A 25,275-nucleotide genomic window follows, 5' to 3' on the forward strand; every position below is an offset into this window, starting at 1 on the left:
AAGAATGAGCAGATCTCTTGTGAAACGGTCTCGCGAATTTTTATATATGAGACGAATCAACTCTACCGATATTCACAATAAAAAATAATACTCTTAACATAAAAAGTAATATTCTTAGCATAAAAAGTAATATTTTTTCATGGATGACCTAAATAAAAGATTTGTCTCACAAAATACGACTCGTGAGACCGTCTCACACAAATTTTTTCCAAATAAAATTATATTTATAATCATTTCATTTCCTTTTTTAGTTGGAGAATGAAATCTTATGATTGAATCTCGAACTCGAACATTTCATATTTTTTACTATATTAATAGATCACAAGACATGAGAGAAGGGGACATAATCAATAAAAAAGAAATATCACGCAAATATTTCCTCACGGATGACAAATAATAGTGCAATAAACATTACATACACGACTAATATATGATTTTTCATCCAGATCAGCAACACGATCAAACTTTTTTTAAAAAAAAAAACATGCAAACTAAAACAATTTCGGATTGGGAAAAAAAAAGAAGGAAAAAAACGGATCAAGGCAACTGGAAAAACAGGCCTAGCAACTGACACAAGATCACATTCAAGAAACGTAATGTGATAATACAATCAACACTAGCAAGTATTGCAGTTAAGTTTTTGTATACAAGAAGGGTATGTCATTTTCCTGCAGCCGATCTGTCGTCTGGTCCAGCTAACATAATCTGGGAAAAAAGAATATTACCCGTATATTTCAGTTTCGCGCTACTTTTGTGCAGACAAAACCCGAATGCAAGAGAAGAAGAATCTTGTTTTGAATCCAATTGTCAAGATTTTTTATACTTACATTACAGTCGAACGCAAATCTTCTTGCAAGCATGATAGCTGCGTTTCTTTCTCGATCTGATTCAAATGCTAATACGAAGGACAGCCCTGACTTGGCCTGCCAGTATGCTGCCTGAGCTGCAGCGTTTCCGCCACCTCTTACTCCACAAAGCTGAAGACAAAAAGAAATTTTTTATCATCAACTGTTCCAAACCGTCCATGTTATTATTCGAAAGAAGGTGAACACATAACAATAACATGCCATGGCAGTAGAATACTAGTAGAATACTTCTTCCTTGTTACTATGGGGCTAAAACTAAGAGTATGACCAAATGTTTGTTATTGATCCCAGCTCAAATCTTCTAAACCATAAAGCAGAACAAGCACCATGTTTAATTGATGTGCCACATAGGCAACCACACAACACGGTAAGAGCAATTGTTACCACCCAGATCTAAGACAAATTTGTGCAAGCCTGTCTACGACTGGGAAGTGTATAGTGTTCGACATTAATATTACTCTCTTTTTATTTGGTTTTTAATCCCTTCACATATTCAACAAATGTGTACGAGTTGTTTCTGTTGGAAGAGAACTGTATGTGAATATGATACACACATGCTTTCTTGAGTTGGGTCGAGTACCTGCATTGAATTGGAATAATACTCCTTGGCCATCGTAGTTTTCCCTTTGCGAAGTTTTATTCTCATCTTTCCGATATGAAGTACGTGGATAGACTGTGATGGATTATCTGCTCCATTTGTCTGGATTATGACAACCTGAAAAGCATTTATTCGAACACAAGTGGGGACGTGTAATGCAATAAAATACAAGAAAATTCCCTGTGTCATGTTCACATTGGAGCAGAACAAGATTCTATGGATAAAACAAATCACATAACAGCTAACACTTGTACAGTTGACAACAAATGCGTACATTGAACTCAGTGTCATGCCTTCGAACCAATGCTTCCACATAGTTTCCCAATCCTGCAGCTGGATAAGAAGAACCAATTCCATGTTTTAACGAGAGAAACCAAGTCAAAACTAAATTTAAGAGTGAATAGGCACAAGTTAACAGACCAGGATCTACAGGAGCAGAAGTCATTACAGTTACTGTCTGACCATCAATCAAAATATCAGCTTGCAGTATTCTTCCAACGTCAAAGGGCTCTGGAGCATATACAGATTTGGTGGCCCCTGTGTTCAGAAAAGCATTGTAACATCAAAACTATAAAAACTGTAAGAATAAAGAGTGATGCATTTTTACAAGAAAATGCGACGTGTTAGTTCATGCACATGCGTGTTTAACTACAAAAGTTCAATCACTTGTAGCAAAGTAGATACCTGATATAAGCTCCCTCTTGTCACCCTCTGCTGTTGAACGATACCACTGTATTGAACATTCTGAAAGTTCAGGAACACTTTCAGAACATGGATACATCCGTAAATATGAACCCAGTATCTCAATACCATCTATATCATACAAATGAGCTGCATTTTTATCGCCCTTCTTACTAGCTGCCAGCTGAGAATATTCAAGCAAGAAAAGAGTTAATAAGCTTTTGTATCTATTACCATTAGTGAATGTCTATCAATGAGTACCGAAACAAACAACCAAGACAAATAGAATATCTTCAAAAGAATGTCAAACACCATTTGTTAATATGCAGATGATGACTTTGCATCTCTCAGTCTATATAGTTATAGTTAATCAGAATATTTCAGAAATTAATCATGACCCCGATCTGATCTTTTATGCATTTACTCAGGCAAAAGGAACACCATAAAATTTGTCCTTATCCTAGTATAAAGATCTTAAATGGTTTTCATTAATCACAGGCCAAGTTTGGATTTATCCAATTTGATTATTTTCCATCAAGGTGCAATGTTTGTATGCCATTTTAAGAAAAATATTAATTTTTAAAAAAAGGTAAATTTTGCCTAAACATCTGAAGACATTCACATGAACTGTGATTTCTGTTGCTTATAAAATTAACGGCAACAGAATGCACAGCCAGTTTTCAATCGCAGTATTTTTATAACTTACCACACGAGATTCTGGTAGCAAATTTATCGTAGAATAAAAAAGTATACCAAGTTGAACTCAACATAAATGAAAGGTGAAAATACGTGCAGAACAAGAGAGGACCTCCTTCTGGAGCTGCAGTGAGTGCTTTGCCTTTTGTAAAAGTTGAACTCTCAATGCTTGAAGCTCGTGTTCCATGTCCATGACCTGCAAAAGCAATGTGTCTTATGATACACATGAGATGAATGCGGGAAAATTTTAGATTCCACATTGATTTAAAGGTATAAATTTTAGAAGATTAACCATAATACCGTCATAGTTTTAATGTTTCCCGTAGTAATAAAAAAAGAATCAACCAATGACACCTCTACAAGAGTGGGCCAAATATATGATGGCTTTATCTTAGAATAAAATGTGGCATGTGTATATTATTACCCTACTAGGCTGATGCAACATTTTGATTCTCCTAGCCTCTTGCACCTCCTTCATCAATTCTTCCACGTCCTGATAATAGAAACTAAAGCGGCAGGTCAACCTATACAGCAAAACTATGCATATACTGACCAGCATTAACACTGTAAATTCTTGAAACAAGGGATATGCAAATTGTTTCATGGCATAAAAGGTATTTTCCAAATAATCACATGAATGCATTGAACTAACAAGAAATAAATAAAAAGGAAAACAGCGGGAAGACTATATTATATATTAGTACATGAACATATAGATCCCAAACTCAAATGAATGCTAAAACAGTAAGATCAAGGAGTAGATAAACACAACCACATGGAGATGGACATAAACAGAAGAATTTCAATTGGACCTGCTTTCCTGACGCTCGTGACATGCGTTCATGTTCCTGAAGAGCTTCTTCCACTCTCTGGACTGCTGCTCTTGCATTCTCAATTTCAGCTTTGGCAAAAGATCTTTCTTCATCCACGAGTTTTTTAGCATCTTCTGAAGCCTGTTGGATAAAAATTTTTTAGGAAGTGAACAAGAAAGATGACACACAAAAACCTTTACTCCATATAATACAACGTTCAAATCACATGCATAAATACACGTGAGAGTGGATCACATTTTTAGACAATAAATATTAATAAAATTATGTCTCTTTTAATATTGTTATCAATATCTTCTTAAGTGCATCGGACTTTAATAAAAGATACTTTTAGCAATGAGTGAGGGAAGAGACAGCAAATCGCAAAGATAACATTAGCTAAAAACAGTAGTACAAGAAAGATATTGGATGCAAATAGCCTGAATATAAAAGTAAAGAAAATTAAAAGAATAACAATGAGCCAATTACCAATATAGTCTAACTGCGACATAGTTTTGGGATGGCAATAGACCACATCGTTATTTTGCAACAAAACAAAATTTGCATATTAGGAAAGAAATATAAACCAAACTGATAAAAATATATTATCTTTACTTTGTAAATATCGCAACAACATTGAATGGTGACAACTATAGTAAAAACAAAAATAGTATATTAATTGTACATTGTAAATGTCGCAACAACATCGGATGATGATAACTACAGTAAAAACAAAAATACTAAACTAATTAAAAAAACTGAAGATAGGCTCTTATCATCACTCATATGAAGTTTGTTCAAGATAACGTGAAATTCAATTTTCGTTTTTCATGCCAAGGATTTGGGAGAGGAAAAAGAAAGACATGCCATGAAAAAAACATATGTAGCAGTATCATTTTTTTAAGATACCAAATATATTAGTTTTTTTCTTTTTTTGGAAGAAATCCACAGATATTAGTTTTACCTGCTTCAGAAAAGTCGCAAGCTTTTTAACTTCCGCCTTCTCTTGAATTAGCTCTCCTTCCCTCTGAGTCAATTGAACTGCTAGAGCTTCAACCTATCAATATGAAAAAGTTGAGAAATGGGACAAGTGGGGAAGATTTATTAGAAATATCCAAAAATAAAGCGGCATATACCAAGTGAGAGATTACTGTCACTCTACACAATAAAACCAAAAAGTGACAGATGTAATGCATCTGAAGAGTATCATCTTGGATTAAATATTCCAACCACATGAAATCTGACAAGATTTCTTATCTTCTACCAGTTTATATATGATTGGGACGAGAAGTCAAAAGGTGACTGAAACAATCAGTAAGCTTATCACCTCAGCAAGCGTTTATTCGTCCATCATCAAGTGGATGATATTGGATAGAACATAATATAAGAGATACTATAAGGTACAACTACTTCAAGTAGCTAAATCTCACATAGGATTTTTACAGCTGATTCAAGTAGCAAATTTTTACACAGGATTTTAAATTTTAATGATACTCCGGTTTTCTCTGGGAGGAAGGTAGTTTGAAGTCGAGAATTAAAAACAAATAAACCTCTCATTCGTATATTTTAGTCCATATTTGGTATGGCAATGGGTAAACAATAGTGATAGTAGAGAAAGGTGATAGATGTGAAGGGGAGAAAACCATCAAACTAACCATAAGTATTGCTTCCACCACATCATCATTGTTTTTTCCCGTTACACGTCCTTTCAAAGCTTCAAGTGCATCTCTGAGCTTCTTCAGAAGCACATGTTTCTCTAATGAAGCTGCTTCTTTTAGTCTTGCCTGAAACCACCCATTAAGAAATGACATCTAAATTTGGAACAATCTAAATAGACACGCTTATCTCTTTCTTAATATTACAGATTATTCATTGAACTCAATAGCCAATACATGTCAGAACAGTGAACATGATGAAATCAATACTCTCTCAGATGCCGAAAATCTTTGAAGTAAACTTAAAAAATGCCAGAGCATAATCAAAATCAAACCTCATCAGACAGCTTTGCAGCAGCAGCCAAACCCTTCTCAAATTTGCTGGCAAGATCTCGCACTGAGAGGCGTTTCTGCTGCTCCAGCAACAAAGCAGTTTCTCGTGCAACCATTTCTTTCACAGACAAAACATTTGAATCCTCTTTGACCTCCACGATCTGATTGTTAGCTCCAATTTTATACTTTGGAAACCGAGTAGAGGAAAAAACCACATCGGCTGATACAGGAGAGATAGCCTCCTTGTGCATTGTGTAACTAAACTCTCGGCCAAACCTCGTCATAATTAAATTTTCCTATCACCAGCAGTCGGTATAACAAATCATTAGTATCAAACATAAAAAAACCTTTTGAGCGTAGGGTAACTTGGTATTATTCCACATGTACCCTAAAAAATTTATAGTAAACCACAAACAATTTCTCAACCCCGAATTTCTTGGTGTGAGTCTAAGTTGCCATAAGGAGTCTGAAACTCGAGAAAAAAACATATAAGATGGCATTTGACCACATCGTTAAGCATAAAAAAGAATTTAAGGTACCAACATCAAGCAATCGTCCGAAAATTGACAGCAAAACCACAGCCTGAAATGCCATAAACTAAATTAACAACACAACATAAGCATTCTTACCCTGTCTTAAAATAAATTAAACATGCTTTCGGGGGGAGAGAGGGTAATAAATCATTACATTTATAATAAATGCAGATTTACATGAAACAAAAAAGAATTACCATACAAACAATAAAGAATAGCCAAACCAACATGAAATAAGTAAACACATCATAATTAGCGATTGCCCAGGAAACATTATTGACTAAAAACAAAAGGAAAACAAAAAAAAAAAAAAAACAAGTTGATAAAAACCTAACAACCGTTTCAACTCCTAGACAAAGAGCAACCGATAATTGAGATTAAAAAAACAGTAAACACAACCAAATAAATAAATAAATTACACTCACCAGACCAGATCAAATAAACTGGTTGATATAATAACCCTCGAAAAGTACTACTCGAAAGAACTCGAATGAACTGCAACGGGGTTTTAATGTAGAGAGATGAAGCAAGTGCGAGTGAGAGAAGGTATTGTTTGCTTTTACCAAAAGCCAATGAAAGTAAAGAAAAACCACCTTCTTTCTCTCTCTAAATACACATATATATACATACACCATTTACAGAAACAGTCAACACACAGTAATGCATCTATGGAGCAGCCTTTGTGCCTGCGTGAATACGTGTATTTATAAAAATATACATTCATACAGCGTCGATCTGCTGCCTCTTTTGGGAAATTTTCGGCAACCCATTTGAACAATCAAGCATTTCTTTCGTGGGAGAAAATTACTTTCAGCGATATCAAAAAATAAACAAGAAAAATGAAATCTTGTCTTTTATTTGAAGAGGGAAGCAAGTTTCCCATGGACAGATCATAATTTGATCTGGTGTAGCATTAAAGTTTTAATTATTGTTATATATAAATATATTACTCTTAAACCAGTATTTTCATGACCACACCCATCCACAGTAAAAAAATATAAAATAAAATAAAATAAAAAATTTCAATAGATTTAATCAGACCATTGAACCGAAAAATTATATATAAAATAATTATATATTATTATATTTTATATTCTAAAATTCTTAAATGTATATATAAATCATAATAAAAAATATACTTTCTCCAAATTTAAAATCTAATCAATATGCATAAAAAAAATTAAAAAAGGTGAACCGATCTAACTGTATTTAAAAGGTTCACAAGTTTTTTACTGTAAAAAAGATTATTAGAGTTGGTTCGAACCGGACCTATTATTGATTTTCGATCGAACCAACCGATCACATTCGATAGTTAATTTAATTAATTTTTTATGCATTAGTATAATTATTTATTTGAATATAAAAGTCAATATTATAAGATAATTAAATAATTTCATGACAAACTACATAGATTAAAATTATGAAACTTTTCTGTGTGTACACTAATTGGGTTTTAAAATATAAGATTTTAAAAGATACAATTTATTTTTTTACATACAATATATGTTCTTTGTTTAATGGTAAATATTTAAAATATTAAATTTGTTTACATCAATATTTTTGTAACCAGACCGATGATCAAACTGGGTTAATTTGAAAAACGATTTAACCTGGTCGGATAAAAAAATTGTTATATTATATTAAATTATAAATATTTTAAATATGTTTATAAATAATAAAAAAACATAATTATTCAAGTTTAAGATCTAAACATATGTATAAGATGTATATAAATATAAGAAAAAGATATATGCCAAAATTTAAAACTAAATAACATATACATATATTTAAAATACAAATTATAGTTATATATTTTTAAAAACAAAAACAATAAATTATATTATTACTAAAATAATATTTTTAACGAAGTCTAAATTTCAAATAATCGTATATATATAAAACAAAAATTTTAAATTTAATACTTTAAAAAATTAAGTTTTCGAAAAAAATAAAAATAAAATCGAAAAATCGGTTTAACCAGTTGAATTGGTTTTTCGATTCATAGCCAGTTCGGCTGGTCTTTTTTTACCAGGTTTGACCGATTTTGATCAGTTTGACCTCTAAAATGGTTTTTAAGGTGTTTCGGATCGAACCATGACTGGTGTTCAGACCAAACACATCTCCGGTCGAACTGGCCAAACCTGTTGGTCCGGTCTAGTTCTGAAAACACTGGTTTACATATCTTTTACCAGAATCGATCTGACCCTTGAAAAATATTGATTCGGATCATATTATGGATTTAAATCAATATAATAGTCTCACAGAAAACCTATTCATATATACATATATATTGTATGTGTAGTTTTGATATGTCTCACACACATCGTGCACTCTTATGTGAGTATCGATGATGTGACACTCACTTATTGGATGTGACGAAACATGGACAAAATGCAAGTCCAATAAGTGAGTGTCATATCATCGATACTCACATAAGTGTGTGCATCATATGAAAACTGTATATATAAATACACAAATATGTATTAGATTATTTTGAAAAGGATAATTTAATAGATATTATAATAATCTATGAATAATAATATGAAAAGGATAATTTAATAGATATTATAATAATCTATGGATAATAATATAGTAAAACTATAGCATACTTTGAGATCGAATGATTGTTTAAGGGACCAAGTCATAGTTTTACTAATTTTATGGTTAAATATATTTTAATGAGAGTGAGATATCGCGAATGTTGTTTACGTGGGATATACATGTTGTCGAACTATATTTTAATTATGGGGAAAAAAAATTTAATTGCTAATTGGTTTGAATTTGATTCGTGCGTAGAGCCAAATCATCATCCTTAACCCTTTTTATAATTAGGCTTTTCGTGTGACAAAAAGATTAAAAAAAATAAATAAAATATTGTAGTCAATGTTCGAACAATCGATAAATTTATTTAAGAAAGATAATTCAATTGTAGAAATATTTGTCCTTCAGATGACATTTGGTGCAAATGATATCATTTTGGGTTCGATTCAATTTTTACGGATTTGGGTCATCTGCTGTATTAAAAACACAGTACCAAGTGCTGTGGATTTTTTACACGAGATAATCGGATCTTACATGATGTCAAATAAATTTAAAATTTTGTAGATGAATTGATCATCTCCTAGTAGAAAATATACAACACATGATGATGTGTTTTTGACTCAAGAGATTATCTAAATCCAAGTTTTACCATGTTACATTTAATTCTTATTTTATAATCATGTTGTTCTAAGATTTTTACTTTATTAATTGATATCTAAAAATATATATATAAATATATCTATTATTATAAATAATACATGTTGAAATTATTTTGTGGGCTCACATAATTTAATTAATTATACATGGACAAGCTATCTAATAAAGGACCCAATAAAGTGATCTAATTAATTATGGGTTTTCAAAGTATTAAATAAATTGGTATGGTCAACCTTATGTGTAGAAGCCCAGCCTAATTACGTCTTATATGATGGGTTGAAGACTCTAAGATTATATAAGGTTATGGTCCCCAAGGCACATAGAAAATAACACAGAATACATACGGCACACGTATTCTAGATCTCTCTCCTTCTCCCATCAAAAGCAAGAATAAGGTGGTCGATTCTCTGTTGTCTTGGAAGATCCATAACTCCGACGCTAGATCGAACAATGGATTCTGGTACGTGTTTAGTGTTATTCATATTTTCTGATAATTCGACATGAATTCCTGGCGTGTTGTGATATATGGATTTAATCACATGATTTATAGATTTAATATTATTGAATCTCCAACAAGTAGTATCAGAGCCATGTTCATGTTGAATTATGAGAATTTTGTTTATTGATGGATCGAAACAGAAAATTATGTTTTATTCCCAGATCTGAGGCGATTTTCTAATCTATAAATTTTTGGATTCAGATCCGTTTTTTTTTAAATAAAAAAAAATTTCCCTGAATTTTGGATCTGAATAAATTCATGTTCTTTGGATCTAGTATTTTCGAATTTTACATCCAAAATTCAGATTAATTTTCGAATTAAAAAAATCGAAAATTGGAAATTGAATTTTCGGATTCCTGGATAGGCCGCCAGATTCATGGAAAATCGGACGTCGACGGCCGATTTCTGGCGGCGACTTCTGAGGCGTTTTGTTCGCAACACTCTGCGCTCATATCCATACCATAAATTGATCGAAAATGTCCGCGGCATGATTGTATTTGTGACCTGAATCTCGGAAACTCTGGCTGCGCGAGTTCCGTCAGTTTTTTTGTAGATTCCAATCGATTTATGGCTGATTGTTGGTCGGAGATGGTAGGGTAGTGGTCGGCCGTGGTAAGGGTACTTCTGGTAATAATCGCCGCCGACTGGTTTGGCCGGAATAGGTGGCGGCGCCGTTTTGAAGATTAGGGTTAGGGTTTCGAATTTGGGTATTTTTTGGTTGAATTTAAGGCCTTGTTTGGTTCTCCAAATTTTGAAATCCAGAATTTTGACATTTTATTAATTTTTGACTTCCGCAATTCTGATTTGTGAAATTAAATTCGACCATTTCAAAATTTAATTGCGTGAAATAAAATTAATATGGAATTATTCATTATTTTATCGTCTTTGTTTATTTCGATAAAATATTTGTGGATGAATAATTTTGAGGTGCAAATATTTTATTTCTTGAATATTTGGTATCTATGCTTTATTTGGCCCAATTAAGGAAAATAAATTTTCTTGTGAAAATTTTAAGTTAAGTTGATATCTTGTATCTCAAATTTGGTTAAATTTAAATTACATGTTGATAAAGTGATTTTTTGAGATATGTAAATATTGTTCAAGTTCAAAATAAATTGTGTTTCAATTTATGCGAAAAAATAGTCGGCCCAAAGGAAGATTATTTTTTGGCCAAATTTCAAACACAATAGATGATTTTAAAGTGCATCTAGATCTATGCGGAAATTAATCGGTCCAAAGGAAGATTATTTTATGGCCAGATTTTAGTTTCAATATATCTTTTTCAAGTGCATTTATATCTATGCGAAAAATAGCCGGCCCAAAGGATGTTTATTTTTTGGCCAGATTGCAGACTTTAAAAAAAATTGTGTTTATATCTATGCAGAAAATAATCGGCCCAAAGGAAGGTTATTTTTTGGCCAGATTATAAGCACATAATTATGTGATCTTAAAGCGTGTCAAAACTATGCAGAAATTAATCAGCCCAAAGGAAGATTATTTTCTTGCCAGATTGTAGACACATTATATGATATTAAATTGTGTTAAATTTATGCGGAAAATGATCGGCCCAAAGGAAGGTCATTTTCTGGCCAAATTTTAGCACAATATGTGGTACTAAATATGTGATAATTTCGGATTTATCCATGCATGTAATTGTCGGTCCAAAGAAATGCATATTGTTGGCCGGATTTATTATCAATATTTAATAAACATGATGTTTGAATGTACCACTTACAAATTGTTATTTTTGTTCAAAGACTAAATATCAATATTGTGCTAGGTATTTTATTTATGGGCACACCATCAGCATACTTATATTTTGTGATTTATTTAATTTAAATATATGCATGGACTATATTTTATTGTGAGTTTTTTGTTCTATTTTGTTATAGCATCTTCTATATCTGCCAATTTGAACAACATTCCAGTACTTAATGGCTCAAACTTCAAAAAATGGAAAGAGCATGTTATGATATTGCTCGGCTGCATGGATTTGGAATATGCGCTAAGAGAAGATCGCCCCGCACTTTTGACCAGTTCAGGAACTGCTGATCAAAAGGGTTCTTTGGAAAAGTGGAAGCGATCAAATCGCATGAGTCTGATGATTATGAAACATTCCATTCCAGATACTATAAGGGGTGCAATTCCTGAAGAAAATGATGCCAAAAAGTTCCTTACTCAAATAGCAGATCGTTTCGCTGCAAACGAAAAGGTCGAGACAAGTACTATTCTGAATAAACTTGTCTCAATGCGGTACAAAGAGAAAGGGAACATAAGGGAGTATATAATGGAAATGTCAAATCTTGTGACTCGACTAAAAGCATTCAAGTTGGAATTGTCAGAAGACATAGTCGTGCATTTAGTCTTGATCTCTCTGCCTACGCAATTTAATCAATTCAAAATAAGTTATAATACCCAGAAGGAAAAGTGGACTTTGAATGAGCTTATTGCGCAGTGCGTTCAGGAGGAGGAGAGATTCAAACAAGATATGATTGAAAGTGCTCACTTGGCATCTAACTATCAAGGTAATTGCATCAATAAAAAAAAGAAAATAGAGCAATAAGGAAGGAAACTCTGGGACTTCACAGCATATGGAGCAACAGAAACAAGATAAAGTGATCACTTGTTTCTTTTGCAAAAGGACTGATGGACATGTGAAGAAGGATTGTCCCAAATACGCCAATTGGCGTGCAAAGAAAGGGTTGCCTAAGGAGCCGGTTGCCAACTGATGGTGAAAGATACATCTTATGAAAAATGACAATAATACTGTTGGTGTTTTTTTTAAAGCTTTATTTAGGATCTGAGTTTTTTATTTTCTGGTATTTGAATTTGAAAAACGAAATTTGATTTTAGTTTCATGTTTGAACAAATCAAGTTTTTGCTTTATCCATGTGGTATTTTCAATTTTTCGAAATTCAAATATGTTTGGTATGAGTTCTTTGATTGATAAGCTTGATAAATTGAACATCAATATTTTAAATGACATTGACATTATGCATGCATGAAATTTTGAAATTAAATACAAATTAATTTCGTATGTTGACTTTAGTGGGAGTGAGTATATTGGAAAGTCAACATTGAGAAGAATATATTAATGTTTATGTCCATATATGTGGCGGTATAAATTTTATCAGGTGGTAATCTCATTCAGATTTATAGAGAACATTGTTTAGATATTGTGAACATCATTAGAATGTTGGGCAGATATTTAAGAAATCCGACATTGGATTATTAATCGGGTTATGCAGTACATAAAGTGAACTAAGGATTTTATGCTCACACATTGGAAATCTGACATTTGGAAATAGTTAGATATTTGGACTCCGAATAAAGTTGCGAAATTTTATCACCGGTAATGATCATTGATCTAAGAAACCATTGAGGATCAATTGTGATAATAAAGCCGCTATATTATATTTAAAGAACAACTGAAACTTGTCAAAGTTAAAATATATTGACATGGAGTTTCTAGTTGTAAGGAAGTAATTTAGAGTGATTGTGTGTCAATTGAGCATGTGATTGCAAACTCTATAATTGCGGATGCGTTTGTCATGGGTTCGCCACCCAAGATTTTTTGGGCATGTGACACACATTGGTGTTGTCCATATAGTTGATATGCATGTACAGTGGGAGTTTGTATTCGGTTTGAGCATTGACTCATTTGACATGATTTAAGTTTCTGTACAGACTGAGGTTTATTTGAATTACTCTGAAATAAAGTGATGTCTTTCATTGCGGTTCAGCATTTGGTTGAAAGTCTGTTATTGGACTCTTTGAGTCATTAGGAGGACCATTTAGAAATACATGTTTTATTCTTGGATCACATTTATGTATTTCTATGCTACACATCCATACTTGATCTATGTTATTGATTATGCTAATATTGTGATCATTGATGGGTCTAGTGATTTTAAATGTAGCGATGACTGCTTTGGTTCGATATTGGTATAATTGATAGACCAGATTGTTAAGGAATATTTTGGTTTAGATAGCAAGAGCTCAATCCAATTTTTGCATGTACAATATCCGGATAACTTATGTGGCCCAAGTGGGAGATTGTTGGAATTATTTTGTGGGCTCACATAATTTAATTAATTGTACATGGACAAGCTATCTAATAAAGGACCCAATAAAGTGATCTAATTAATTATGGGTTTCCAAAGTATTAAATAAATTGGTATGATCCACCTTATGTGTAGAAGCCCAGCTCAATTACGTCTTCTATGATGGGTTGAAGACTCTAAGGTTATATAAGGTTATAATCCCCAAGGCACATAGAAAATAACACAGAATTACATACGGCACATGTATTCTAGATCTCTCTCATTCTCCCATCAAAGGCAAGAATAAGGTGGTCGATTCTCTGTTGTCTTGGAAGATCCATAACTCCGACGCTAGATCGAACAATGGATTCTGGTACGTGTTTAGTGTTATTCATATTTTTGATAATTCGACATGAATTCCTGGCGTGTTGTGATATATGGATTTAATCACATGATTTATAGATTTAATATTATTGAATCTCCAACAATACAGACAAATTTGGTGTCCTGGTCTAACTTTTTTTTTTAATTCTATAATTTAAAATTATAATATGATCTCCTGTTAGTTTTTATAATAAGATATTATTTAATTTGAATATGAGTCAATCTTACAAAAAAATTATATAAATGCATAACGCCTATGTCGATTCAATAACGTATATACAATGACAATAATTTGTGTGAGATGGTTTCACATGTCGTATTTTGTGAGACAGATCTCTTATTTGTGTCATCCATGAAAAATTATTACTTTTTATGCTCAGAGTATTATTTTTTATTGTGAATATAGGTAGGGTTGATCCGTCTCACAGATAAATATTCGTGAGATAGTCTCACAGAATATCTACTCGCGTAAAAACGGAGATGTCAGTTGAGAAGGGAACGAACTGTCCTCAAATGATTACACTAGACTAAAATATTCGTTCACCTATAAAGGGTCCCAAGAATAGGTTGGTGGCATTGATTGATATTAAATTTAGTTTATTTAATTTAAATTAAACACACAACGATATGATTTTTAGTTTGAAAGAGACTCAAATCAAATGAGCTGATTATTACATATTCTTACTTTTATTTAAATTTTTATATATATATATATGATATTACTATAATTTTCACTCAAAAATTTACAAACAATATTTTATTTCATTTTTATAAAAATATAATTTTAATACAAGTGGATTAGCATAACATTATAATCAATGTAATGAACAAACTTTTGAGTCGATATTGTTGTCTAGCCTCCATCTTGAGAAAAGCTCCCTCCCCAAAAGGCAGAATCATATCATTTGTTATTTAACTACCTTTGGTTCTTGAAAATTTCTACAAAATAAACTTTTTAAGTTTTAGTTATTTGTGGGGTCATTCAGTAAATAAAATATTATTCGTAGAGTAGTTCTCTTGTGAGATGGTCTCATGAATTTTTTTATTTGTGAGACATGTCAATCTTACCGATATTCACAATAAAAAATATACTCTTAGCATAAAAAGTAATACTTTTTCATGGATGACCCAAATAAGATATATGTCTCAAAAAATACGACCCGTGAGACCGTCTCACATAAGATGTTGCCTATTCCGTGACGATCTTTTTACTTGAAAAAATATATAGCGTCGACAAATGGAACTTATGGTTACCATACAATATATGAAAATCTTCTAGTAGAGTTGGCTGAGTGTATGAAGCTTAGAGCGAAGACACTAAGTTCGAATCTCACGAAAGCTAGTTGTCGCTCTTTGAGTTTGTGCAGGCACACTGGAAGACTACTTGGCCTATGGTTTTGGATCATACAAAACAAAAGTTGGAAGATCATAGTAGATTTTGGAATTGAATATAAATATGAATTTTGGGATAAAATTATAGTATAATTTATTTATTTTCCCTCTGGAAAGATGTCAAGAATACAATAATTTGGGCCAATTATTCAAGAACAGCTTCAGAAAAAAAGGGAAATAAAAACACAAACCAACTCAAAAAATATCCTACTCACTTACATCATCTGCCCAAATTGACAAACATTCCACCACATTGTTTATCATAATTCATAATTCTTGTTCTTGCTCTTTCTTTCATCGGATTCGTCGACATCTGATCTATAATTGTACCATGATACCCAAAACAGATAATTTGCGAATTCAACAAACTTAGGATGGCTAAAAACCAGTAAAAATAATCCAACTTGTTATGATCCAAGTCTGGTGCCTGAAGCCACCCTCTTTTGCTTGCTGTGACTTTCACAGTGATGGCATTCACAATGTTCACAAAAGCAGTGCTCAAGAAATACCCGAACGACAAAGACAACAAGGCGAAAGACGTAGAAAGTGACCTCATCCCGGATGGAGCTTCTTTGTAGAAGAATTCCATCAGTCCAACCATAGCAAACATGTCCGCAATCCCGAAAACACCATATTGGAACGAAATCCAGAATAAGCTAATCCCTTTGAATGGATTTTTTATCGACTGATCCCTTCTTTTCACTTTTACTAGACCAGCAATGCTCATTGAAATGATTGATCAAACAAGCCCAACGCCTACCCTTTGCAGCTGAGTGATCCCGGTTGGATGGCCCGTGATCTTTCGAGCGAATGGGATGAAGAACAACTCATATAGTGGGAGCAGAATGGCCATGAAAACGAGGGGGATAATGGGGATTGAAGGAGGCGGGATCTTCCATGAGCCTAACTGAGGGTCCATGAAGTATCCTTGGAGCAGTGTGGCTGAACGCTCGATATGGAGAATGGACTTGGAGATCACCGTGGTCTTGATATCCAACACGTTCCTGTAGTACTGAGAAGGTCTATAGCTGCGCTAGGCATGTGTTCATAATGATGGTGCTGGCAATGATCGGTAGCATTCGTATCAGTATCTTGACCTCTTCGACCTGTGTCACCGTGCAAATTCTCCCTGATTTGGGGCTCGTACCGTCTCTAAGAACAACAGCTTTGTCGAGAAACCTGGACTTGAACAAGATAAAATAATGATGTAGTTCACATCTGTGAGCGGTACTAGTACTCTTGCAATGGTTTGGAAGTCGAATTAATACCTGAACTGGTCAGTGTGGCAAAGTTTTTCTTCAAATGGATCTCTTTCTTTGTCTTCGAGTTCATGTAACTCGTCAGGGTTCTCTGGCAAGTTCAAGTTTTTTTTTTTTGAATTGCACCAATAAAAACCTGCAAAACCAGTAGAATTTCAATGTAACCTTCATGACCTCATTCGGGTTTAAGTTATAATAGTGAGAGAAATTAGAGTTGAACTCTGAGTCTCACTCCGGCTAGCTACACCTATAACAGCTTGATCATATTGAACCCTTGTAGGAGTCACATATTATCACTGTATGATAAGTATATCTATCGGTGTAGCGTAGACAAAGCAAATTTTTTTGGACGAACCTGTGATATTCGAACAATAGGGCTGTTGGATAATGGTGGAAACAAGTAGAAAGGCTTCCCAAGTGAAAGAACCATGAAACCTACGACCGCAGTCACCAAGCCTGTGAAAAAAGCCCACTGCCAACCTCTATGCAGGGCAATCCACACAACCACTATCACACCTATCAACGATCCAACAGTTGCACTGAACTGATAATAGTTGAAATAGCTTGCAACACCCTTCCCTCCTTTCACGTCTTTTCGATCAAACTGATCCACCCCAAGTGCAGCAATTGACCCCTTGACTCCACCACAACCTAACGCTAACATACACAAAGAAGCGTAGAAAAATATGGATTCACTCCCCTTGATGCAGCTTGTTTATTATTACATGGATCAGGCTGCAAGTTCGTGGAGTGTGCTTGGATTGTAACCAATAGCAATCCCTTTCAAAAGAAGAAAAAAATTCACACTTCAGATAATAATCAACTAAAAAGAATCGGAAATTTTCTTCAAGAAAATGAAATTCTTTTTACCATTATTTCAAGAAACCCAAAAAGTAAGCATGTGTAAAGCCGGTTCATGCAAGTATCTGACATGAAGCCTCCCAAGATTGTGAGCAAGAAAGTTGAGCCTTAAGAAGTTTGTGAGAGTATTTGCGGAAGTCCGCATATCGAAGAATAAGACGAAGTGAAAGTACAGAACCATGGTTGACATGTTTGCTACAAATCCCATGTTCTCCAAAGTTACCAAAACTGAAACACAACACAACATACATGCATTTGATCACTTGGACTTAAAAATTACTGCATAAAGGAAAGACTTTTGGTGTTGATTTGATTACCAAAAACGAAGATGCAAGCCCGGAACCCCCCCTCTTTTTTCGCGTGCATTTGCCTCCATTTTCACCTGCAATCTTTACAGAAATATTAAAGAATTTAAAAAAAAAAAAAATTAAAAAACCGGGTCTAAGACCCCACACCTTCTCTTTAATATGACTGGAAATACGAGCTCATTCATATTAGACATGAGAGTGGGTCTCATTGTGACACGATTTTACGAATTTTGATTTGTGGGACGGGTTAACCATACCGATATTCACAATAAAAAGTAATACTCTTAGGATGAAAAAGTAATACTTTTTTCATGGATGATCCAAATAAGAGATTCGTCTCACAAAATACGACTCGTGAGACCGTCTCACACAAGTTTTTGTCTAGAGATGAAAGACCTCGACTCTAATTTTATTTTTATTATTCTTTTAAATAAAAAATATTTACTACAAAATTTTAAAATCATAAATAAGTAGTTATTAATGTTAATATTTTTTTTGGTTATTATATAATTATTCAAAACTTTTAATACTTTTTATTTAACTAATAAAAATCGTGTAACAATATTAAAAACATATTAAAATTTAAATTAAAATTTTGGGTTTTTTTAATTGAATATTATCAATTTCAAACTAATTTGCCATTCTATAACAGATGTGAAGGAATTACATTTTTATAACAAGTTCGAGAAAAGGTTGAAATCGGAGGAATTAATCCTCAGATATCATAAACGTGAACCGGTTTCATTTGGATCAAAATAAATAATTTTTTTACTGAATTAAATCTGAACAATAATTGCTCGGATTTAAATTTTTTAAAATAATTAAAAATATTGAATCCGATGAATTATCGATCGGATTTTTAAAAAAAATCGCTGAACCGGAAGGGGAAATTGAAATCCGAGCAACAAATCCTCGTATCGTTATAAAAACGTAACTCCTCTTGCTTTGTTATAGATTGCTAAATTTTTTTTTAAATGATGATCCTTTTGTCGACGGATGCTCCTATTATACTCGTAGTGTCTGAAAGATGAGAACCAACTATGTAGCATCGACATCAAAAATTCAAGTATTGTATGCGTCATTAGTCCGATCCTTTGTAGGAAGTACCCGTAATAACGAACTTAAAAAAATAGATCTGTTTATCATTAAAATATTCGTCGTTCCTGACTCTGCTTCACCTTAATGGTTATTTGAACAAGTCAAAGTTAATATTTAATTAAAAAACCTATTTTTTTTTTTAAAATAACATATATTTTAAGATTTAAAAATTATATATAATAAATTAAATAAAATTATATATAATAAATTAAATTTTATCACAAATATAGTATAAAACTTGTAAATTAACATAATAAAAATTTCCAAAACAGTCTTGAACAAAATCAAGAGAAGGATCAATCTGAAACAAAAATCATAATGTGTTAGAATGAGGTTTAATTACTGAATCACTTTCCAATGACATGCTCCGAGTTCGGTTAGATAACGAAGATATGATTCTAAATAATGTTTCACAAAAGATCCGACGTAGTTTTATGCGGATATTGTTAGACGATAAATAAAAATTGAAGGTCCGCGAAAATCATTCGATTCTAAACTATGAAACATGCAAAACATACGAGACTGAAGTGACTAAGATTTTTCCAAGTAAAACAAATTATCTTCTATTTTTTCACGACATTTCATGAAAGATTTTCCCCAAAAGTCTTGAAATTAAATCAAATATCGACCTACCCGATATCATGCAACTGAACTTAGAAACACAAAAAGAAAATGATATGATTTTGATGAATTCAAACAAACATTGGAATTTCAGTAAAAATTTTGAATTTCCAGTCCACCTAAAGGAAATTCAAGTTTTAATTTCTTTTCGCAGAATTTCGGCTTAAATTTAAAAGATTTCCCAAAATTATGAAAATATCACAAAAATTGCATATAAAATAGCCCAAAAGGGTGGTCAACAATGAGTGTTCGTTCACGTGTAAAGAATTCCAACTTCTTCAAAACTGAAACCATCTAACGCATTTTTGCTCTTGCAAAGAACACTCCAGCCACCAACCCTGTACAAAGAAACACCAATTAACAGTTTCAGATGCCTGCATTGCTCGATGAGGCCGAGCATGTTCGGTTTCGTTAACTGAAAATCCATCTGTTAAATCTAGTTTATATTCAAATGTAATTTCTATTAAGTCGTCACTGATCAAAATTTCGAGGTCGGCTCGTGAATATAATGTTTCCCAGAGTTGACAGAGGCTTACCAAAGAAAATGCTGGCAGAATTTTCCAAACTTGTTGGGACTTTAAAGAGGAGGATGCCAGCAACAGAGAGAGGTATCTTGTTCAGAGAACCTACAAGGCTGCAGGAATATGCTAGGCACATGAATGAATTTGCAAAAAAGGAGATGAACAAGTCTAACTTCGCTTGACCAATCACCGATATGACTGAAAACAATAATAGATCTCAAGAAATCCCCGTATTTCACCTTTGGTTGTGTTTGGATTGTTGAATTTCAAATCCATTAATCACAAATTCATTGACTAGCTCAGATGGACAAAATCGAAATGGATTTCACTTCGTATCAAGTTATGCAATTTCAATAATAATTGTGGTTGGTTTCAAATACACTCAAAACATGTCTTTTGAAATCAATCCATCAAATTATCTTTTCAAATTAAATTCATAATTTCAAGCGTAACTTTGGATATTTATTAATGTTCATGATCATAACACCTATTGAAACTCTGAAGCTCTACAGATGCAAAACTTTCTTAGATAATGAGCTACTTTTTTGGTATATATTTTAGACCAAAGAAACATGTAAATCAGCTAGATTCTCAATTCTCTTGGCAGATATTTCAAAGCCAAAAATCAATGTATAACACCATTTAGATGTAAAATAAATGCTGCGCCTAAATCTAAAATTCAAGTCTGTTGTCGCTCTCTTCTCAGCACTAGAGGATGCCAAAATCAAGTATCTATGACAGATGTGAAATGGATAGCATAGTTTCACCTGTACGTAGTAGCCCCTGTTTGATGCAGAAACCACATAGAAGTGAAGCTTATAGCCAAACCCAAGAATCCACTAAACGTTATCACCATCCAGAATGTTGGCAATCTCAAAAGAGGTCTGACATTGTGAACAAAAGAACAAATTTTGAACAAGATTACTTGCGCGAGTTACAGTATTTCACTGTACTTTACAAGACAATGCATATAGGGTTGCCTCATGAAATTAATGACTTAAAATTAACTTCAAAAAGAAAATTCTTTTGAATTTTCGATGATAAGGAAACACGAGTCAAATAACCAATAATTTAGACTTCACTTACGTTTGTAAGAGATAATCGACCTCATTGAACACAAAAATAAGAAAAATTCCTAGAGGCAGCGAAAGGCAATTGTTGAGCAGGACCATTGAGAATTCATTCAACTCTCCAGATTTAGTAACTTGTTTTGCTGTATCCATGATCCTGCGTAAAGTCAGCTGCACCACAAAAATATTACTTTCAGTTTCAAACATTAAAAAGAGATGCAACAACATTTTGCAGAAAACACCGAACAATTACTCCAAGAAGCTAAGCCATATCCACGAGGAGCTCAATTTCATGATATTTAACAAAACTTGAAGAATATAACAATAAACAATGCAATTTCACAATTGAATAGCAGCACCTGGCATTGGTATGAGTTGAAAGCAAGCAAAGATTCGATGAAACACTCTATTTTTAATATAATAAAGTGAAGGTCGCCACAAATGTGTCCATTGAAGATAACCAAAATTATATAAACACAAAAAATGAAGGTGACACTCAACAGGTGCAATATTACAAAGCTAGGTTCTATTACTTACGGAATATGATGCTGTCAGAAAACAGTTCATGAACTGCCATGTATATCCAACGGCATGAAATGACAGATCTGTAATTCCACCGGATATTGCTGAAATGATCTACAAAATGATGACACAAAATTCAACCTATCGTAAATAATTGGATGAAGTAGTAGAAAAGGAATTTAGAGCCTGATTTTGCTTGGTTATGATTGATGTGTCAATCAACACCAATATTCATAAGACCATGACAAATTAAGTGTGATTGATGGTCATTGAGGACTTAGCTTGTAAATATTCAGCAGTAATCAACTAAAAAGATACATAAAAAGAGTGAAATAACTATTATAATTTTGCAAAGTACTAATATAAAAACTCAATGGAATACTGGCATTTTATCGACCGAAATGTAGTTAATGAGTTAACTGATCTTGTATTAGCCAGAAGACATACCATTAAGAAAAGAGCTGCCCAAACCCTGTTGTCATGATGTTTGTTAAATAAATACATTTCACCAACAGCAGTTATCACATTGGTTACATTCTTCAGAACTGTGACCATGGCAACATTAATGTACTTTAGACTGCATTCAACATGAATAATATGTTAGGCAACATTATGTGAAACAAATTAAGATATTTCCTGATATAAGTAGCATGTAAACTATGAAATTCAACCAAAGAAAAGAGATTTCATGTCTATTGTGATCTAAGTAAAATCAAGAATGATAAAAAAGCTGAAATTTATATATGCTCCCAGCAAAAAGAATTTTTCTTTTTCTATTGCATAAAACAATTTCAAAAAATTAATTGCCATATTACCTGTGAAGAAACACCACAATATAGATTATCATGAGGATTAGCCACTAAATAATAGTCAGATACTTTATCATAAAATCACAAATGTTTGATTTACAAAAGATGCAGTTTACACCAAAACCGATGCCAGATAAGGGAAACTAGTACCTAAACATACTTGTGATCAGCATCCCAACAAATATAACATTGACTGGCAACCAGACCTTAATTAATCTCCATGAGAGTGGTTCCGTAGTAATTAAGCCAAGGAAACTTAAAAGGGAAACAATAATCACCGAGACAAAATTCTGCATCCAAAAACAAACTTTGTTCATATTTAAATAACATGGAGACTAAATTAATAAACTGAACTATGATAATTCAGAAAAGATTTAATATGGAAAGTAACCTGATATAGCATCAAAGAGATTCCAGCATTAAAGTCATAACTGGAGAGGACATACTTGTTAACCAGTATCATGCTGCACGAAGAAAAACAATATGCAAGGCCAGATAACAGGGCCTGATTGTGTAAAGTAATTCCTTTTTTACTTCTCACTGTCTTTTCTCTATCCTTTTCTGTTCTTCCACTCTCCACATCAATCTCATCATTATTACCAGGAGTTCTCATCCCAAAAGACGCTCTGTAAGTTAACAAACATGGTAAAATAAACTATTATTGCAACAAGAAAATAAAGGCCAACGTAAATACTTTAATTAAACTGTTCACAGAGTTCTCTTTCTAGTTAATTTGTATTATACAACTCTTCTTAGTATTTGACAACAGGAACACAAAGAACCTGTCCATGAGGCAAACAAAGAATGAAGATACCTGCTAACTAATTCTCTTCGAGCCGGACTAGAGACCTGATCCAGCAAGCTGTTGAGCTGATGATTTTTCAGGTCTCTTTCGTTGCTGGGGGAACCCTTCCCAATATCCGCTGTTGTGTTTCTCTCCAAAACAGGATCAAGAAAATCTTGAAAAACACCTTTTGACAAAGCTCTACCATAAGGGAAAATTTAATGGGAATCAGCTGCAAAGGTGTTTGTGAATCATCCTTGGATTCAACATTTAATGATGCAAAAACTCTAATTCTGATTTCATACTAAAAATATGTTTTATACTTAGAAACATTAGAACTGGAATGAGGGGAAACAACAGAAATAAGAATGATTGAGCTAGAATAGGCCATAATAAAATATTGACCAAGAAATGAAATTATGGGAACTTAAGTTTCTAAAAGCACCTCAAATCAAATTAGCCTTTAAGCATAAACTCAAACATGGATTTTCTTTATGTCATTAGTTTTCCTGGATGCGAAATCTTTGTCACCCACCTAACAGAAAAACCAAAATCTTACAGCTTGGATAACCTGGTACCCATAAATCCCTTTGCCGACCTCAATCAACCATCCAACTCGGCTCCCCAACGTGTTCATCCAAAAAGACAAATTCTTTACTCTAAATCTTTCCAAGAAACAGAACTACAAGAGTTTCTTGATCCTCCAAACAAAAATTTTAAAAAAAATCGGAAAAGAAAGTAAATAATCAGTGAAAGTCATGAATCCCGGATGCCCAACACGATTTTAATCGTGTAAAACAATCCCATCTCAATAACCAACAAAGAAAAAGTACCTTGGAGTCATTTATAATTAACATAAACGCATTTGAGCGCGTAATACTTGCTCGAGTCGATTGAATCTTGAAACCAGAAGCGAACACAGACGGAGGCACGCTTTATGTGAAATGGACGAAGTCAAATAAAACGAGAAAGAAAGAGAAAAGGGAGGAGTGTAACAAGTCAGTCAAATCTGCAAATGCGAACTGAAACGGCCAGGTTACAGTTTATTCAGTTCATTTTTGGATTTCATAGAACTCAAACTTGTTCTTTGGCTTCAACATTTCCGTATGTATTACGACGTCGTTTACATCTAAATTTAGGTCAACAAACGAACAAAAATTACCATAATATTTATGCATCTATACAGTACATTATAATAAAGATTTTCTTTTTATATCTATGCAATAAAATAAACACAAAAACTCTTGTGACATCATTTTAACATATAATTTTATGATACAGATCTCCAACTCAATTCGATCTATAAAAAATTATTATTTTTTATATCAAAATATTATTTTTAATTATAAATATGGACTGAATGCATAAGATGGCTAAAATAAATTAAAGATGTATTTAAAATAATTTCAATTTGTTTTTTATATTAATTCATTTATTATATGTACAAACTATAAAAAAAACTTGTGTGAAACGGTCTCACGGGTCGTATTTGTGAGACGAATATCTTATTTGGGTTATCCATGAAAAAATATTAATTTTTATGCCAAGAATATTATTTTTTATTGTGAATATCGATAAGGTTGACCCGTCTCACAAATAAAGATCCGTGAAACCGTCTCACAAAAAAACCTACTCAACTATAAATGTTATTTGATAAAATTGAGTCATTATTTTTTAAAAAATGTACTAAAAAAACTATTGTTCATTATATATATGAGCAAGTACAAAAACGAGC

The 25,275-nt window shown here is 32.8% G+C and overlaps 3 protein-coding genes and 1 pseudogene across 13 annotated transcripts; 1 reads left to right on the forward strand and 3 right to left on the reverse strand.

Annotated features, from left to right (window-relative positions):
* Nucleotides 1-346: 346 nt before the first annotated feature.
* On the reverse strand, nt 347-7,076 carry LOC142539262 (stomatal closure-related actin-binding protein 1-like). Of its 3 annotated transcripts, none has more exons than XM_075644574.1 (13): nt 6,898-7,076; nt 5,641-5,934; nt 5,306-5,434; nt 4,615-4,707; nt 3,654-3,794; nt 3,266-3,334; nt 2,954-3,037; nt 2,149-2,329; nt 1,885-2,001; nt 1,739-1,797; nt 1,447-1,581; nt 828-977; nt 347-705 (listed from the first exon to the last, which is right to left on the reverse strand). In XM_075644574.1, the coding sequence occupies exons 1-13, from the start codon at nt 6,955-6,957 to the stop codon at nt 661-663; spliced, it is 1,557 nt and encodes a 518-aa protein (XP_075500689.1). In that variant the 5' UTR covers nt 6,958-7,076; the 3' UTR covers nt 347-660. The 3 variants fall into 3 exon arrangements, with proteins under 3 accessions (XP_075500689.1, XP_075500692.1, XP_075500690.1); XM_075644577.1 differs by having other exon boundaries at nt 6,597-7,038; XM_075644575.1 differs by having other exon boundaries at nt 6,890-7,034.
* A 4,779-nt stretch (nt 7,077-11,855) lies between these two features.
* Nucleotides 11,856-12,526, forward strand: LOC142538284 (uncharacterized). The gene is made up of 2 exons (XM_075643640.1): nt 11,856-12,393; nt 12,510-12,526. The coding sequence occupies exons 1-2, from the start codon at nt 11,856-11,858 to the stop codon at nt 12,524-12,526; spliced, it is 555 nt and encodes a 184-aa protein (XP_075499755.1).
* Nucleotides 12,527-15,855: 3,329 nt separating this feature from the next.
* Nucleotides 15,856-18,173, reverse strand: LOC142538285 (protein NRT1/ PTR FAMILY 4.4-like; annotated as a pseudogene).
* Nucleotides 18,174-19,882: 1,709 nt separating this feature from the next.
* On the reverse strand, nt 19,883-24,637 carry LOC142539263 (GDP-mannose transporter GONST1-like). 9 transcript variants are annotated; one of them, XM_075644578.1, is made up of 11 exons: nt 24,374-24,637; nt 24,100-24,205; nt 23,571-23,741; nt 23,148-23,382; nt 22,907-23,046; nt 22,395-22,524; nt 21,963-22,061; nt 21,442-21,596; nt 21,123-21,239; nt 20,371-20,468; nt 19,883-20,172 (listed from the first exon to the last, which is right to left on the reverse strand). In XM_075644578.1, the coding sequence occupies exons 2-11, from the start codon at nt 24,120-24,122 to the stop codon at nt 20,129-20,131; spliced, it is 1,212 nt and encodes a 403-aa protein (XP_075500693.1). In that variant the 5' UTR covers nt 24,123-24,205; nt 24,374-24,637; the 3' UTR covers nt 19,883-20,128. The 9 variants fall into 9 exon arrangements, with proteins under 9 accessions (XP_075500693.1, XP_075500696.1, XP_075500695.1 ...); XM_075644581.1 differs by having other exon boundaries at nt 24,100-24,222; XM_075644580.1 differs by having other exon boundaries at nt 24,100-24,234.
* Between the last annotated feature and the right edge of the window lie 638 nt (nt 24,638-25,275).

The sequence above is a fragment of the Primulina tabacum genome, chromosome 3 (assembly GCF_025594145.1).
Source record: "Primulina tabacum isolate GXHZ01 chromosome 3, ASM2559414v2, whole genome shotgun sequence".
Lineage (NCBI taxonomy): Eukaryota > Viridiplantae > Streptophyta > Magnoliopsida > Lamiales > Gesneriaceae > Primulina > Primulina tabacum.